Below are 13,663 nucleotides of genomic sequence, written 5' to 3'. Positions count from 1 at the left end.
CGACATATGTATTTAATATCACTGTTTACAGTAGTATATATATGTATAATAAATTAAAGAGCTCAGAACGCAGCAAACATACAAAAATATCATAGATGTGATTGCAATGGCAATAATGATGAGGACATATTTGAGTTATATCACTGTTAAAGTCAAAATTGGAAGTATGTGTTGATGGGTAAGAAGAAGAAGAAAACAGCACTTTTGTTTTGTCTTGTCTTCTTCTCACAATCTATCTCGCTGTACTACATCTATGTACTTTCTTCTTCTTTGTTCTCTCTCTCTCATTTCTCTTACTAATTTAATCTAATCATCTCAAGTCGTTACATGGGCCTTAAGTTTTTAGGCCCATTTACAATATCACGGCCTTTTCAGTTTTTTTTTTTTGTGAGGTAAGCAAAACCCTAGCTATATATTTTAAAGACTCTTCTTCCTCCCTAAAGTGGAGTGGACGGCGAGCGAAACGACGATTGCAAGATGAGAGCCAAGGTATATGATCATTTCCTCTGTAATATGCCAATGATTGTTTCATAGATTCTTGGATTTGCAGATTGTTCTTATTTAAATGCTGCTCTAGAGATTTCATTGTCAATTTTTTTGGTCTCTTATGGAATTTGATACTTTTACATATATAGAGCAAATCTAGCTTTGCAACGCTATTAGATTGGTTACTGAGTATATGCTTGTTAGATACATAATTAGGGGTTTGTTGTAATTGGTAATCTCTAGCCTTTGCTTAGCTTATCGATTTCAATGCGATGTACTTAGATAAGAGATGATTTTTGTTTTTTTTCCATAAGATTATGTATTGTTCATTACAAGTTTGTAGAAGCTTTTTGATCATTAAAATTCTTAGTCTTGATATGGTTAATATATTGTATTAATGTTATTGTTGGGATTGAACATTTGTTTTGGACAGTGGAAGAAGAAGCGTATGAGGAGACTAAAGAGGAAGCGCCGAAAGATGAGACAGCGATCTAAGTAGTTCGAAGACTATCTCTGTTATGTAATATCTTTCTAGTTTCTCGACTTTAAAACAATATCAGTTTTGAACCTTTGGTGATTTTTGCATTTAAGCTTTTGTTGAACAATCCCAGTCCACACTGTATTCATGTTTTGGTTCATTCCTTTATATACTAGATGCAGTGATGGCTAAACTGAGATTTTGTTTCTGAGGAAACGGTTTACATATATGTTGTGTTTATTTGAGAATAGAGATTGAAGTTATCGATTGCTCTTATAAACATGCTCCAGTCCGTTTTATTAAGACAGCAACAGTTGTCTACACTCTACACATATAGAACAAAGCAAACCCACCAAACTGTAGCTTTAACGAGGAGTATCATCTGTACGTGTTCCGCGGAGATCTTTAACGTCACGTTGCATCTGTGTTTGACCGCCAGAGACTGACTGATCTTTTCCCTGTTCGATCCTTTGAGCACTCGAGAACAGCTCCACAGGCTCGGACTCTGCAATTTTGCCTCCCTCTAATGGTGTCCCGTGTTTGTAGCTTACACGGATTGGTTCATCTTCCGATAGCTTGGCTTGAGCCGTTGCATACTCTATGTCGTCCTTGTTCTTTGCCATTTTTAGGTTTTAAAGGGGATCACGAGTGGGCATGAGCCGTCGTATTTAAAGGGAGACAGGTTCGACGTGTCCCTTTCGGGACATTCGTGCTGGCTTCATATCTTCTTCTTCGTTTCTCTTTTCTTGACACGTTCTCTTTGAACTGCAATGCCAACACATGCATTTTCTTAGTATGTAAGTATGTACTTTGGTAGATAAGATGAAAATAAACGTACACACAAATTATAAAGATAATATTTGGGGAATGTACCTGATTGAAAAGTAATCTTGAAGCTTATGAGACTTAAAGTGGAGAAAAATTAGTTGCTAACCTTGATTATATAAATTAAATTGTTTTACGAATCGAGAGACGTAGCACCTACCTTGTCGCTCCTCTTTAAATATAAACCCTTTTCTCTCTTTCTGAGTATGTTTCAAGTATCTTCTTAAAACAGCAAAATAAAAGAGAGATAGAGAGGGTGAGACAAAGAGAGCTCCAATAGATTTGGATCAATGATGAAGAAGATGAGGTTAATGATGATGCTCAGGAGATGCAAGAGCGTGTCCACACAATTGGGTCGTTCATATTCTTACACAAGTCTCAGATCCCAATCGGCCAGGAGAGATAGCCAAGAGCATCTCCATGACGTCGACCAAGGCCCTACACCGTCTTTGTACCAGACAGTGTTGGTTGGACGTTCGAAGAAACCTTACTTGATCAGTAAGAAACACCTGAAGCATCCCCTGCTCAACGCTCTCGTAGAGAAGCAACAGAGATACGAAGGAGACGATAAAGAGGATGGAAGTTGTATAATCACGGTGAAATGTGAGGTCGTTTTGTTCGACCATCTTCTGTGGTTGCTCGAAAACGGAGACCAGAGTCACATATTGGAGTCTCTAGATGACTTTGCCCATCTCTATCTCTCCCCTTGATTAGGAGGTTTCTCTTGTTCTTGTTTTTTTTTTATAAATATAATTACAAGTTTCACTTGCTTATCGTTGTTCGAAATTTCGAATTATAACTTTAAATCTTTGTCTTTTCCCCTGAAATGTAAAGTTTACCGACAAGCGAAGGTTAATGACTTCTGTTGGTGAAGGACAAGACGTCCTACCAAAGTGTGTTTATTTAAATCCGATGACTATTAATACGTTTATGTATAAAGTTTTTATATATTAATTACTTCCATGTTCTAACATTGGAAAATTTCGTCAAAACAAACGTAATTCGATAACGAGCTTATCACTAAGCTTTTATCTTTATCATTTCTTCGCTCTATTATTTATACTCGAAAGATTTGTTTTCGTGCGTTACAGTACATGTTTTTACAGTGCAAATAAATTAAACCAATCAATAAGTAGTGTATTCAAGGCTACTGGTATAGTGGACTTAAGCCACCGTTATTGATGATATCTTAATTCATATCTTAGCTTAAGATTAGATGCTTTTATATATAATAGTAGTCTTATATATAAAAATATATCTTAACAAATTTTAAGTTAAGATATACCTTAAGAGCATATTTTAGTAAATCTTAAAATTAGTAAGATATGTTTTTATATATAATAGTAGTTTTATATATAAAAGTATATTTTAACAAATTTTAAGTTAAGATATAGCTTAAGAGCATATTTTAGTAAATTTTAAGCTAAATAGTTTAAGATACTATCAATAATGGTAGTGTTATCTAACGCTTAAAGCTCGGAGAGAAATCAACCAAACACAAAGTTATAATCAAAACCAGAAAATATATAAGGTTTTTGATAGGACAGCACTAACCCGTAATCCCAACTTAAAAAAAATAAAAATAAACACATGGTTAATGCTTTCGAGGTTGCGGCAGGTTCGAAAATTTTCTTATCGTCGTTGAGATTCTAATAATAATCTCAAAAGTCAAAACTTTTTGCTCTTTTTAGTTTCTCTAGTATAAATTAACTTAATAATTTTTTTGCCAACATTATTAATTCTGTTATCATATTTTTTCGTGGATAAATTTCTTATTATCGGATTTGTCTTCATACAGCGGTTAAATTCATATAGTTTAGCTTGATATAATTTTCATACCACATTATTATATGATTGAGATTATTCTTGTTATTTTCACTTACTTATTGGAATTGGAAATATGTCAACCCATTATAACAGTCATTTTGTGATTGGAATTATTCAAATTAGAAATTTTTACTTATACTTTCTAAAAGTTATTATTATTATTTATTATTTTCAGCTTTTTCTAAAAATTATTTATGATCGTAACTAGGTTCAAATTTTTTGAGAATGATGTTTGTAAGATTGGTCCTATCTATCCTATGGTAAGCACATCGTGTCATGGGCTTAATAATATATTAATTCTCGGGCCTCTAAGTGTCAACGAACAAATAAAGAAAATGCCTAATGGGCCGAAATATATCAGATAACAAACATGTAGTAGTCAACTTCTAATTATTTCCATAAGCCGAATGTTCTATATAGAAATTGAAAAAATCAAAGCTAACTTTGGATTGTTGAGAAAGGAATAAATGAGATATGAAATGGTCGAAAAGATAAGACTAGAAATGGGGGTGGACCACTAAAAGCATACTTACTAGAGTTCCCAAATTGGCATTGATCATTATTAATCATATACATATATAAAAAAAAAATGTCGCATTCTATGATGAGTACATAACACAGAGGGCCAAAAAAACACAAATGTCACAGTCTTACATAGGTCATATCATATCATATCCCACGGAATCAATCGATATAATTTATGAAAAAGAGGGTAGCAGCTACTTAAGCCTAGAGACAGACACACACATGTCTCTGCCTGCAATGCATACATATTTTTATAAAATGAATTATATGAAGCAAACAAGTTTGGTTGGGGAAGTGTGATGAATTGGACAAGTTTGTGTAAATTATAGAGCAAGAGAGGGACACTGCTAATAATAATACAACCTCACACACACCTATCTCTCTACCTTCCCTGTCAAACATTTTTATTATTAATATCTCTTCTTACCCTCTTGTATGAGGAGGTACCACCATTTATTTGTTTCTGTTCATTACAAATTCTGACAATTTTGTTTTTGTTTATACATATATATCACATATTCTCCTCAATTACTAAACACACATGATTTTTGAAAGATATTGACATAAACCCACAGAGAGATGTGGTGTATTGGAATTGGCCGAGTGGGAAGAACCATTCATTTGTTTGCCGACCCTTTGTTTTATTTGTTCTATGTATACATGTTCATGCATTCTCTTAAAAAAGTTGACAGTGAATTCACGTCTTCTCTTGGTCTCACATTTTCTATTTCAAAATTTTTAATATTATAATCCAATATCATCAATAGTTTTTAAATGAGAAAAAAAAAAAAAAAAAGAGAAAAGACCCTATCGAGATTTTTCACTTGTTTTCTGTTTATATGCGTAGTGGGTGGGAGGGTGAACACATTTTTTAGTTCCACCTTTACCCCTAATTTATAACTGTTACTTAGCAATTTATAATTAAATATTGTTTTTCTCAATTTAACACCACTATATATAGTTAATTAATATAAATATATATGACAACTTAGTCAATTTGTAGCTATCGACGACAGGGGATATTATATAACACGATTTATCATGTCAAACATGGAAAGAGAGGTTGATTAATTAGTTGTGGCATCTGATTCCAAAATGGAGCAACGTTAACGTGGGGATGGGTCAGAAGGATTAGGTGAAAGGATGAGTGAGTAAACCACACATAATAGAGAGCTGTGCTTTCTTTTTGTTTTGTTTTATACGTTATAAATTGTTACAATATACATATGCGTCCTCGATAATTACGGCCCCCGTCTCGATCCACAAATTGCCTTGGATCCACGTAACGTGTAAAGAGACTTGAAAATATTCATGAAGTTTTTGCTGCTGCTCCTCTCTCTCTACTCAATTATCAACTTTATCAGATAGATTAGGTTGGGTCCACATGGGTTGCATGAAATCAAGTGCAACGGTCAAAAAAATATCGTCGGACATGTTAATGTACAAATCTTTTACTAAATGGGTGGGTTTAGTGGGTAGCTAGAGAGGGTAAAAATAAAATCACAATCAAAATGAGAAGTGTTGTTGTAACAAGGAGTGGGAATTAAAGTCCTTGCTTTACTTAGTGTGTTTTCCTATAGAAGTCACAATATCTTGTACTTGTCAAGTTATATAGGTTTGTACTATTCTATACTCGTGATCCGTGAAATAAATCCATTCTTCATAATGCGTAACGAGTAAAACACTATTTGGTTTTTTTTTTTTCCCACTATTTGGTTTTATTAAAAGTATATGGAAGTATCATATGAAAAAAAAGTGGAGACACATTATTGAGGTTTATGGATTATAATGACACATTGCTCCACTTATTCCAATACATGTGATGCCATCTCGAGCCGTATCCAATTCTTTGCTCAACCAACTTTTCCGATGCATTGCTTTCACGTATTTTACGTATATCGATATCTATATACATGCCAATGATGCCATATTTCCATACATTTATATATATGCAAGAAATGTCCATATTCTCTAATTTAACACACCTCTATGTATGGCATATATGACGTCTATATCGAGAATATGTATGGTAGAGGAGGACCTTACAAACACTATATATTATAAATATAGCTAGGGATGATAAAAACGAGATTCCCTCGAGAGAAAAACAAAAGAATAATAATAAAGTGTTTGTTATGTATACAAAACTAGCTAGGAAAGGGTACGAATACGATTATGTGTTTGTGTGACATTGAGATTCTCTCATTATGGTGAGCGGTTGAGATGATGTGCAGAAAATAATAGATCAACGACTTTTTTGTTTAATTTCAACTAAAGAAAGAAAAAAGAAAAGAGAAGAAACTTACTTTTATCATCAAACTCAATGGAGGTCATGCCTTTGCCCTCAAAAGCAGGCACGCCAAAACCGTCACCTACATGGAGTATACATTTATATTCTTTACTTGTTGCAAAACCAAAATCAATTCTTTTTAGTACTATTTGATATTTTCTTTCATGATTTCCTCACTGCACACTTACCTGTTAAAGTTACAGAAATCAAACCATACGTTGAAATATGCAGGGGAGTACATATTGAAGAAAAAAAACAAAGTTATATTTATTCAAGAAAAGACCCTGGAATGGATGTTATTTTCTTAAGTTTCATTCCTTTCATGAATACCATTGTCACTCTAGGTTTTATACATTCAGGGTTAAACAGAAGAAAGAAACTTGAACCTTAATCTTTTCCTTTTGTTTTGTTTTGTGTCACCAACTTGATCCTTAATCTAAACTAAAAGAATGAGATGATGAGCATGTGGATTGCATTAGACCACTTTTGTTGCCCCAAAGTTCATAAAGTTGTTAAAAATTTAAGTAGTTTAGACGTGAGGACTCATTCAAATGATCTTTTGTTTTCCGTTGGTTATGCAAATTTTCATGGTTTAATTAATCCCACGGATATTAATAATAGTAATAGATTTTGGAATGAGCCTCGACTTTTGCTATTAGCTAGGCAACTTGTATATATCTTATTTTATATTTTGAGTTGTCAGCGAAAATAAAATAAAAATAAAAATAAAAATAATAGTTGTACGATGTCAGATCGAACGAAATAGTAATAAGAAAATGCCTGATACGACTAAAAAAATGTATTAAATAGTATAATGGTAAAGAGATAATGTCTGAAAAGCAGAAGATGATGCAAAAAGAAGACATGCCAATCTTAATGCGCTTGCTATGCTAACCTCGTGATTCTATGCCCCTCCCTCTCTTCGTGCTTTACTATTTCCAAGATAACTTAATTTATCTGCCGGTGGCTTTTTATTTATACGAAACATGATGATAGTGCCCCGACTAATTATCATTATTTAACTTAAAAGTGTAAATAATTCGACATTATATAGTTTTGATTAGTATTTGAATCGTCAAAGAAACAAGGTGTACACATGCATCATATATTAGCAAAGACAAAAAGCTGTAAGTCTCTCATACTAAAAAAATATGAAAAATCAAAGTTAAAGTATGTGTGTATTAGCTTTAATTTTTGTGTGTTAACATGATGCGTTGATCTTGTAACATAAATGATAAATCACAACTGAAAAACAATAATGGTGATAAAGAAAAGATATATATAGCTTCTACATAGGGTGCAAGCCAGCATGCAATATTATACCAAAGTCTACAGTATGTATTATTATTATGATATAAATTACAAGATATACTTAGACTGAGATAACCAAAACTTAACATAAAACTAGAAAATAACATCTTTATAACCTAATCCGATTCTTGAATGGAAAAACAAACCAAACGGAAACCCCATTCAATTCCCCACCTAGACGAAGTATTGGAAGGACAACGCAAACACTTCCTTCTGATTCAGAAACATTGACAAAAGAAGTTTAAACACAAAATAAATTAAAAACGTTAGCCATCAAAATATTGAATTAATGTGGGCAATTGAAGTCATAAGTAAAAGAAAGAGGAAAGGTTTGTGGGACACGTGGCAGGAGGTTAGTTTCCAAACAGACGTGGCAAAGAGAACCAATTGAAAGTAACAGACAAAACATCATTAATAATTATTAATAAATCAAAACTGAAAAAGGCAAAACAAAAATTAGAAAAAAAGGTAAAGAAGCAGCAGCGGTGGGTACACCGTACCTTTCTCAACGGCTGCATTTTTTATTATTTTATAATTCGAATTATAAAAATAGAAAGAGAGAGAGAGAGAGGAGGATAGTGCCAAGCTGGCAGTACACACGTGCCCATGCGACCCTCGTATCCCGGCAACTCAATCACACGTGGACCATATGTCCCACTTCTTTATGTTTTGTCTGTATTGCCACGTGGCGCTGTCAGTGGCCGTCTTATGTGGTGTGGCTCTTTTTTACGGATTCGCCACCCCTTCTCCCCTCCGTTGGAATCTAACGGGATTTTGTCCTCTCTCTCTCTTTCTCCAAAAACGGATAAGCCACTCCTCACATTATTTTTGTAATTAAAAATCGTTTCAGAAAATTTCTGAGCCTCTGAGTTTTCAAAATTCATGCATGCAAAGCAATTAATGGTACAGAGTAATTCCCCAAATTCGATGGTGTTAAAATTAGATAAACAATGACATGTCTTTGAATAAACAGTGGTTCTTGAACTATGATCATTTCGATCGGTTCCTTTTTTTATTTATTAAGAAAGGATACATACGGCAATTAAATAATTTAAGATAGTAACAAGACTGAGAGGACTCTTGATACGAGTATATCACATGAGCCACCTCTATTATTTATTTTTTTGGCGTTTATATAAACATATATGCACACATTCGTCGTAAATGCATTTCACTTTCATGTATGTATACAATGAATCTTACACGGTGTAAGTTACTTTACTTACACCGAACATATTTGTTACCAATAGATCCTACTATTATTAAATTGTCAGGTTTGACCAGTGATATTAAAGACGAGACGAGAGATGAGTTAGGCGAAAGAAGAGAGAAATCAGAACTTCTTTTAACAAAAGTAAAAATAAAAGAAACAACCAGAGAAAGTAAAAAAAAAAAAAAAGCAGATATCATGAATTTGACCGTAACTCTGAACCAAAGATTTTACAGCTGTCCTTGTCAAAGTTTGTAATTTATTATTGTTATTTTCTCATGAAGAAACGCTGAAAAAGGCAACTACTTTAATGGTCACTGGTCAGCCGGAGGATAACCGAAGAATCCTCATGCTTAATGTTTTCTTTATTTATACTATTAAACAAATGTGATGACAAAAAAAAAAAAAAAAAAAACAAATGCTACACTAGAAAACAACCAAATGCAAAATTTTAAAATATATTAAAAACATCACATCTTCCTTCTCTGTTCTCTATAAATTGGCAGACAAGAGTGTGTTGTGGTTCTGCTTTGATATTTGTTTCTCTTTTACTTCTTCCCCATCTCTCTCTCTGAAAACAGCTTCTACTTCCATCTTTCGTTGCATTCACGTTTCTTGAGGTTCTCTGAATCACCCCATCAAACATCTTTTGAACAAGTTTTCACTATAGTCAACAAACATCGATGGCCGTTGAAGCTCACCATCTAAACACTCTGTTTTCTTCCAACAGGTAAACAAATTCTTCTTCTTCTTCTCTTTTTCTCTTCCTCTGTTTCCTCTGTTTTTTTCAATATTGTAACGTTGCTCTTGATTTTTTATTTTTATTTTTAACAGAGAAATGATCCACCCTATTGAAGCAGACGGCTTAGTTTATAACACCCAGATGAGATACAGCACTGTTCCGACGTTTAGCCCGGCCGTGGAATGTCAAACTTCTCTGTTTAATCCTCCTTTATACAACATCGCACCTGTTGATGGTTTGGTTCATAAGTCCATGAAACCGACGATGCAATCCGTTGACAGTTCGGTCACATTCAACAGCGAGAATAATGCTAATAACGTCGATTTCCTCCGTCCTGTGTCGTCGAGAAAACGTTCCAGAGAAGAATCAGTTGTTTTGAATACTCCGGCTTATATGCAAAGCCACAAAAGCACCACCGATCCTCTCATGTTTCTTGGCCAAGACTTGTCTTCTAACGTCCAACAACATCACTTCGATATCGATCGTTTGATATCTACTCACGTAAGTTTTCATCTGATCTATTACAAGTATTATTTATTAATTTTATCCTGGTTCACATCGATTGAACGGTCTCTTCAATGATTTTATCTTCAGGTTGAGAGAATGAGAATTGAGATTGAAGAGAAGAGAAAAACGCAAGGGAGGAGGATAGTGGAAGCAGTTGAACAAGGGTTAATGAAGACACTGAGGGCCAAAGACGAAGAGATCAATCACATCGGGAAGCTAAACCTCTTTCTAGAAGAGAAGGTCAAGTCTTTGTGCGTTGAGAATCAGATATGGCGTGACGTGGCACAGTCTAATGAAGCCACCGTAAACGCACTCCGTTCAAACTTGCAACAAGTTCTCGCCGCCGTGGAGCGTAACAGGTGGGAGGAGCCACCGGCAGTGGCTGACGACGCACAGTCTTGTTGCGGGAGCAGTGACGAGAATGATAGCGAGGAAGAGAGGTGGAAGTTAGCGGGAGAGGCGCAGGATACGAAAAGGATGCGTAGGGAAGCGACGACTCTGTGTAGAAACTGCGGAAAAGGAGAAGCAAGTGTGTTACTGTTACCGTGTAGACACATGTGTCTATGCACTATGTGCGGTTCTTCAATCAACACTTGTCCAGTCTGTAAATCTCCTAAGAACGCTAGTCTTCATGTTAATCTTTCCTCTTAGCGGGATCTAACCCAATATCATCACCTAGTAAAGTTGTAAATGTCCTTAAAAACAAAAGTAAATAGTTGAAAAAAGAAAGAATCTATCCATCTTTTTGGTTGATAAAAGAACTGTTCATTTTTAAAATATATTTTTATCTATGGATAGTGATGATGATGATGGAACACGAATCTTTGACATATGTGTCAGATCTTTAAATTTCGTAAGGGGGTTCACGAGGAGGGACCTCTATCTGTTGCTATTAAAAAAAAAAAAAAAATCGTGGGTTAGGTTTACACCCACTTTCAATGTCATTTCCCATCTTTCGTATGAAATTTTCACCAAAAGAAGTGGAAAGTTTTTTGTAAGTGTGGTTCAACTACTAGTCTTTTAACATTAGTAGTACTAGTAGTAGGGGTATAACGTCACTTTTGTCCAATCGATTATTAATATTTGTGTGTATTTTTCTAGAAATCTGTTTTAATATTCGATACCAAAGATAAAATAAAAAGTGAAGTGGTCGAAATCGTGGGAGGGTTATGCGTGACAGACCATTAAACCAAAAGCAGAAAATGAAAACGAAAAAAGCCAAATCAACTTTTCCTCTAAACCCGAGACTCGAGAGAGAACTGATGCTAAAAGAAAATAAAAAAAGACGTAAAGGAGTGGGACGGTGCAAGTTAGCCAAGCCTGTAAGAAATTTTTTAAGCGCAAGATAGAATAGTGAACAAGGTTTGACTAGCCGTTAGAATTGTATTGGCGCGTGTATAACGGTGGTGCTGGAATGGAAAAAAAGCTGACGTGGAGAGCGCGCGCAAATTTCGCTGGACAGCAAGTGAAATTTCCAAAATTACCCTTGTTATGTTAGAGTAGTTAACTCGCAAGTCTATAAATAAAATCTCGTCTCGTGTGTGTTCTGTCTGTTCCACTTCTTCCGGCCTTTTTCTTAACTTCCCAAAATGGTTATTTTTTACCCGATTATTATCAAAAAGAAATTAGGGTTTATTTAAAAAATAATATAGTACCAAAAGTAATAGTTGATGTAAAAATAATATAAACGCATATATATTTTGATTTTGGACCCCAAATATTCGAAATAATCGAGAGATAAGGAACACAAGAGAATGTTGTGTAGTTTATTCATTTCGCAGGTCGGTGAAAAAACATTAAAAAAAAATGAGAAGATAAGGGTTTAAAAGATTTAGATGTGAACTTTAGTTTTGTTTAATGGGAACTTTAACCAACAAAAAAGAAAAGAAGGGTTCAGATGTGAATCGTGTTAAAAAATATACAAAGGGCCATGATGATGAGCTGATAGATTTGGCTTTAGGTGAGGTGAGGGGGAGAGGGAAGAAATGAGAGAATCGAGACGCGTGAAGACCACGTCCTCCGTCTTGTCCCTTTCATATCAAAGAGATGCGAATTTTTTTTTGGTTAGAACTAGTTGAGTGTATTTGACTGCCTCCATTCCACCCAACACAATCACCACCTTCTTTTCGTATTAAAACATCATAATAATACTATTACTAATATGAAAGAAGGCGGTATGGGAACGTATTTAGGTCTCCCCGAAAAAATCCATGGGTCAAAAGCCCAAGTTTTTGCCTTTGTTAGGGACAGGATGAATAGTCGAGTTAACTCTTGGTCCTCTAAATCCCTTTCTAAAGGAGGTAAGGAAATCCTAATCAAATCCCAAGCCCAAGCCCATCCGACATATGTCATGTCGTGTTTTTTGCTCCCCAAAGCGATATGTACCAAGTTAAATAGTGCAATGGCTCGCTTTTGGTGGAGTAATAGAGCAGATAGTACAGGAATCCATTGGATCTCCTGGGACCAAGTTTGTTCACATTTTTCAGATGGTGGTCTAGGATTCAGAGTTTTGGAAGATTTTAACCTAGCCTTACTTGCGAAACAATTATGGCGGTTGCTCCAATATCCAAACGCCCTACTTAGTAGGGTCTTGAAGGGTCGCTACTTTCGGTATTGTAGCCCGCTAGAAATTTCTGCCTCCAACCGACCGTCTTACGGATGGAGAAGTCTACTAGCGGCCCAGAGAATCCTCCAATCTGGCATTAGGAGAAATATCGGATCTGGACATCAGTCGTATATTTGGACAGACCCTTGGATCCCTGATTTTCCCCCGCGAACCCCTCTTGGTTTGACAGCGGAAAGGAACCCGTTGGTAAGGGTTAATTCTCTTATCGACCCAATTACTAAGCGATGGTGTGTTGAAAAGCTTCGCACTCTTTTCCCCCCGGAAGAAATTACCTTGATTATGGGGATAAAACCGAGTATTAATAGAACTCCAGATTCCTTTAGTTGGTCTCACACTAAATCTGGAACTTATACAGTGAAATCCGGTTATGAAGTTGCGAGATATTTGTCTCGCCCAGCTAGCGAACCCCCTTTTCAGGGACCTAGTGTTACAGCACTTAAGGCGCAAGCTTGGAAATTAAAAACCACTCGGAAGTTGAAACATCTGGTGTGGCAAAGTGTGACTGGTTGTATTGCTACCTGTCAAAGGTTACATTATCGCCATATTGGCAGAGATAAAGAATGTCCTCGCTGTGGAGCTGAGGAAGAATCGATAAACCACCTATTTTTTGAATGCCCCCCGGCTCGACAGGTGTGGGCCCTCTCCTCTATCCCTTCCGCACCCCTGTGTTTCCCCCTTTCTTCTCTTTATAGCAATCTAGATTTTTTATTTTGGAGAGGAAAGGAAGCGGGTGTCTCGGAAGAAAGCCTGAGAGTATTCCCATGGTATATGTGGTATATTTGGAAAGCGCGGAATAAAATGATTTTTGAGAATATTATGGAGACGCCCCAAGATAC

The 13,663-nt window shown here is 35.4% G+C and overlaps 3 protein-coding genes across 3 annotated transcripts; 2 read left to right on the top strand and 1 right to left on the bottom strand.

The window, feature by feature from the left end:
• Window positions 1-1,033: 1,033 nt before the first annotated feature.
• LOC17893661 lies at window positions 1,034-1,603 on the bottom strand. Its single transcript, XM_006298979.2, has one exon. It carries the CDS (start codon window positions 1,585-1,587, stop codon window positions 1,330-1,332), a length of 258 nt encoding a protein of 85 aa, XP_006299041.1. The 5' UTR covers window positions 1,588-1,603; the 3' UTR covers window positions 1,034-1,329.
• A 468-nt stretch (window positions 1,604-2,071) lies between these two features.
• Window positions 2,072-2,710, top strand: LOC17893197. Its single transcript, XM_006299670.2, has one exon. It carries the CDS (start codon window positions 2,080-2,082, stop codon window positions 2,497-2,499), a length of 420 nt encoding a protein of 139 aa, XP_006299732.1. The 5' UTR covers window positions 2,072-2,079; the 3' UTR covers window positions 2,500-2,710.
• Window positions 2,711-9,440: 6,730 nt separating this feature from the next.
• On the top strand, window positions 9,441-10,980 carry LOC17892503 (probable BOI-related E3 ubiquitin-protein ligase 3). The gene is made up of 3 exons (XM_006298015.2): window positions 9,441-9,682; window positions 9,787-10,195; window positions 10,289-10,980. The coding sequence occupies exons 1-3, from the start codon at window positions 9,636-9,638 to the stop codon at window positions 10,850-10,852; spliced, it is 1,020 nt and encodes a 339-aa protein (XP_006298077.1). The 5' UTR covers window positions 9,441-9,635; the 3' UTR covers window positions 10,853-10,980.
• The last annotated feature ends 2,683 nt before the right edge of the window (window positions 10,981-13,663 follow it).

The sequence above is a fragment of the Capsella rubella genome, unplaced genomic scaffold (genome assembly GCF_000375325.1).
Source record: "Capsella rubella cultivar Monte Gargano unplaced genomic scaffold, Caprub1_0 scaffold_3, whole genome shotgun sequence".
Classification (NCBI taxonomy): domain Eukaryota; kingdom Viridiplantae; phylum Streptophyta; class Magnoliopsida; order Brassicales; family Brassicaceae; genus Capsella; species Capsella rubella.
Note: the sequence above shows the minus strand (reverse complement) of the source record. Positions and strands in the feature narration are given on the sequence as shown.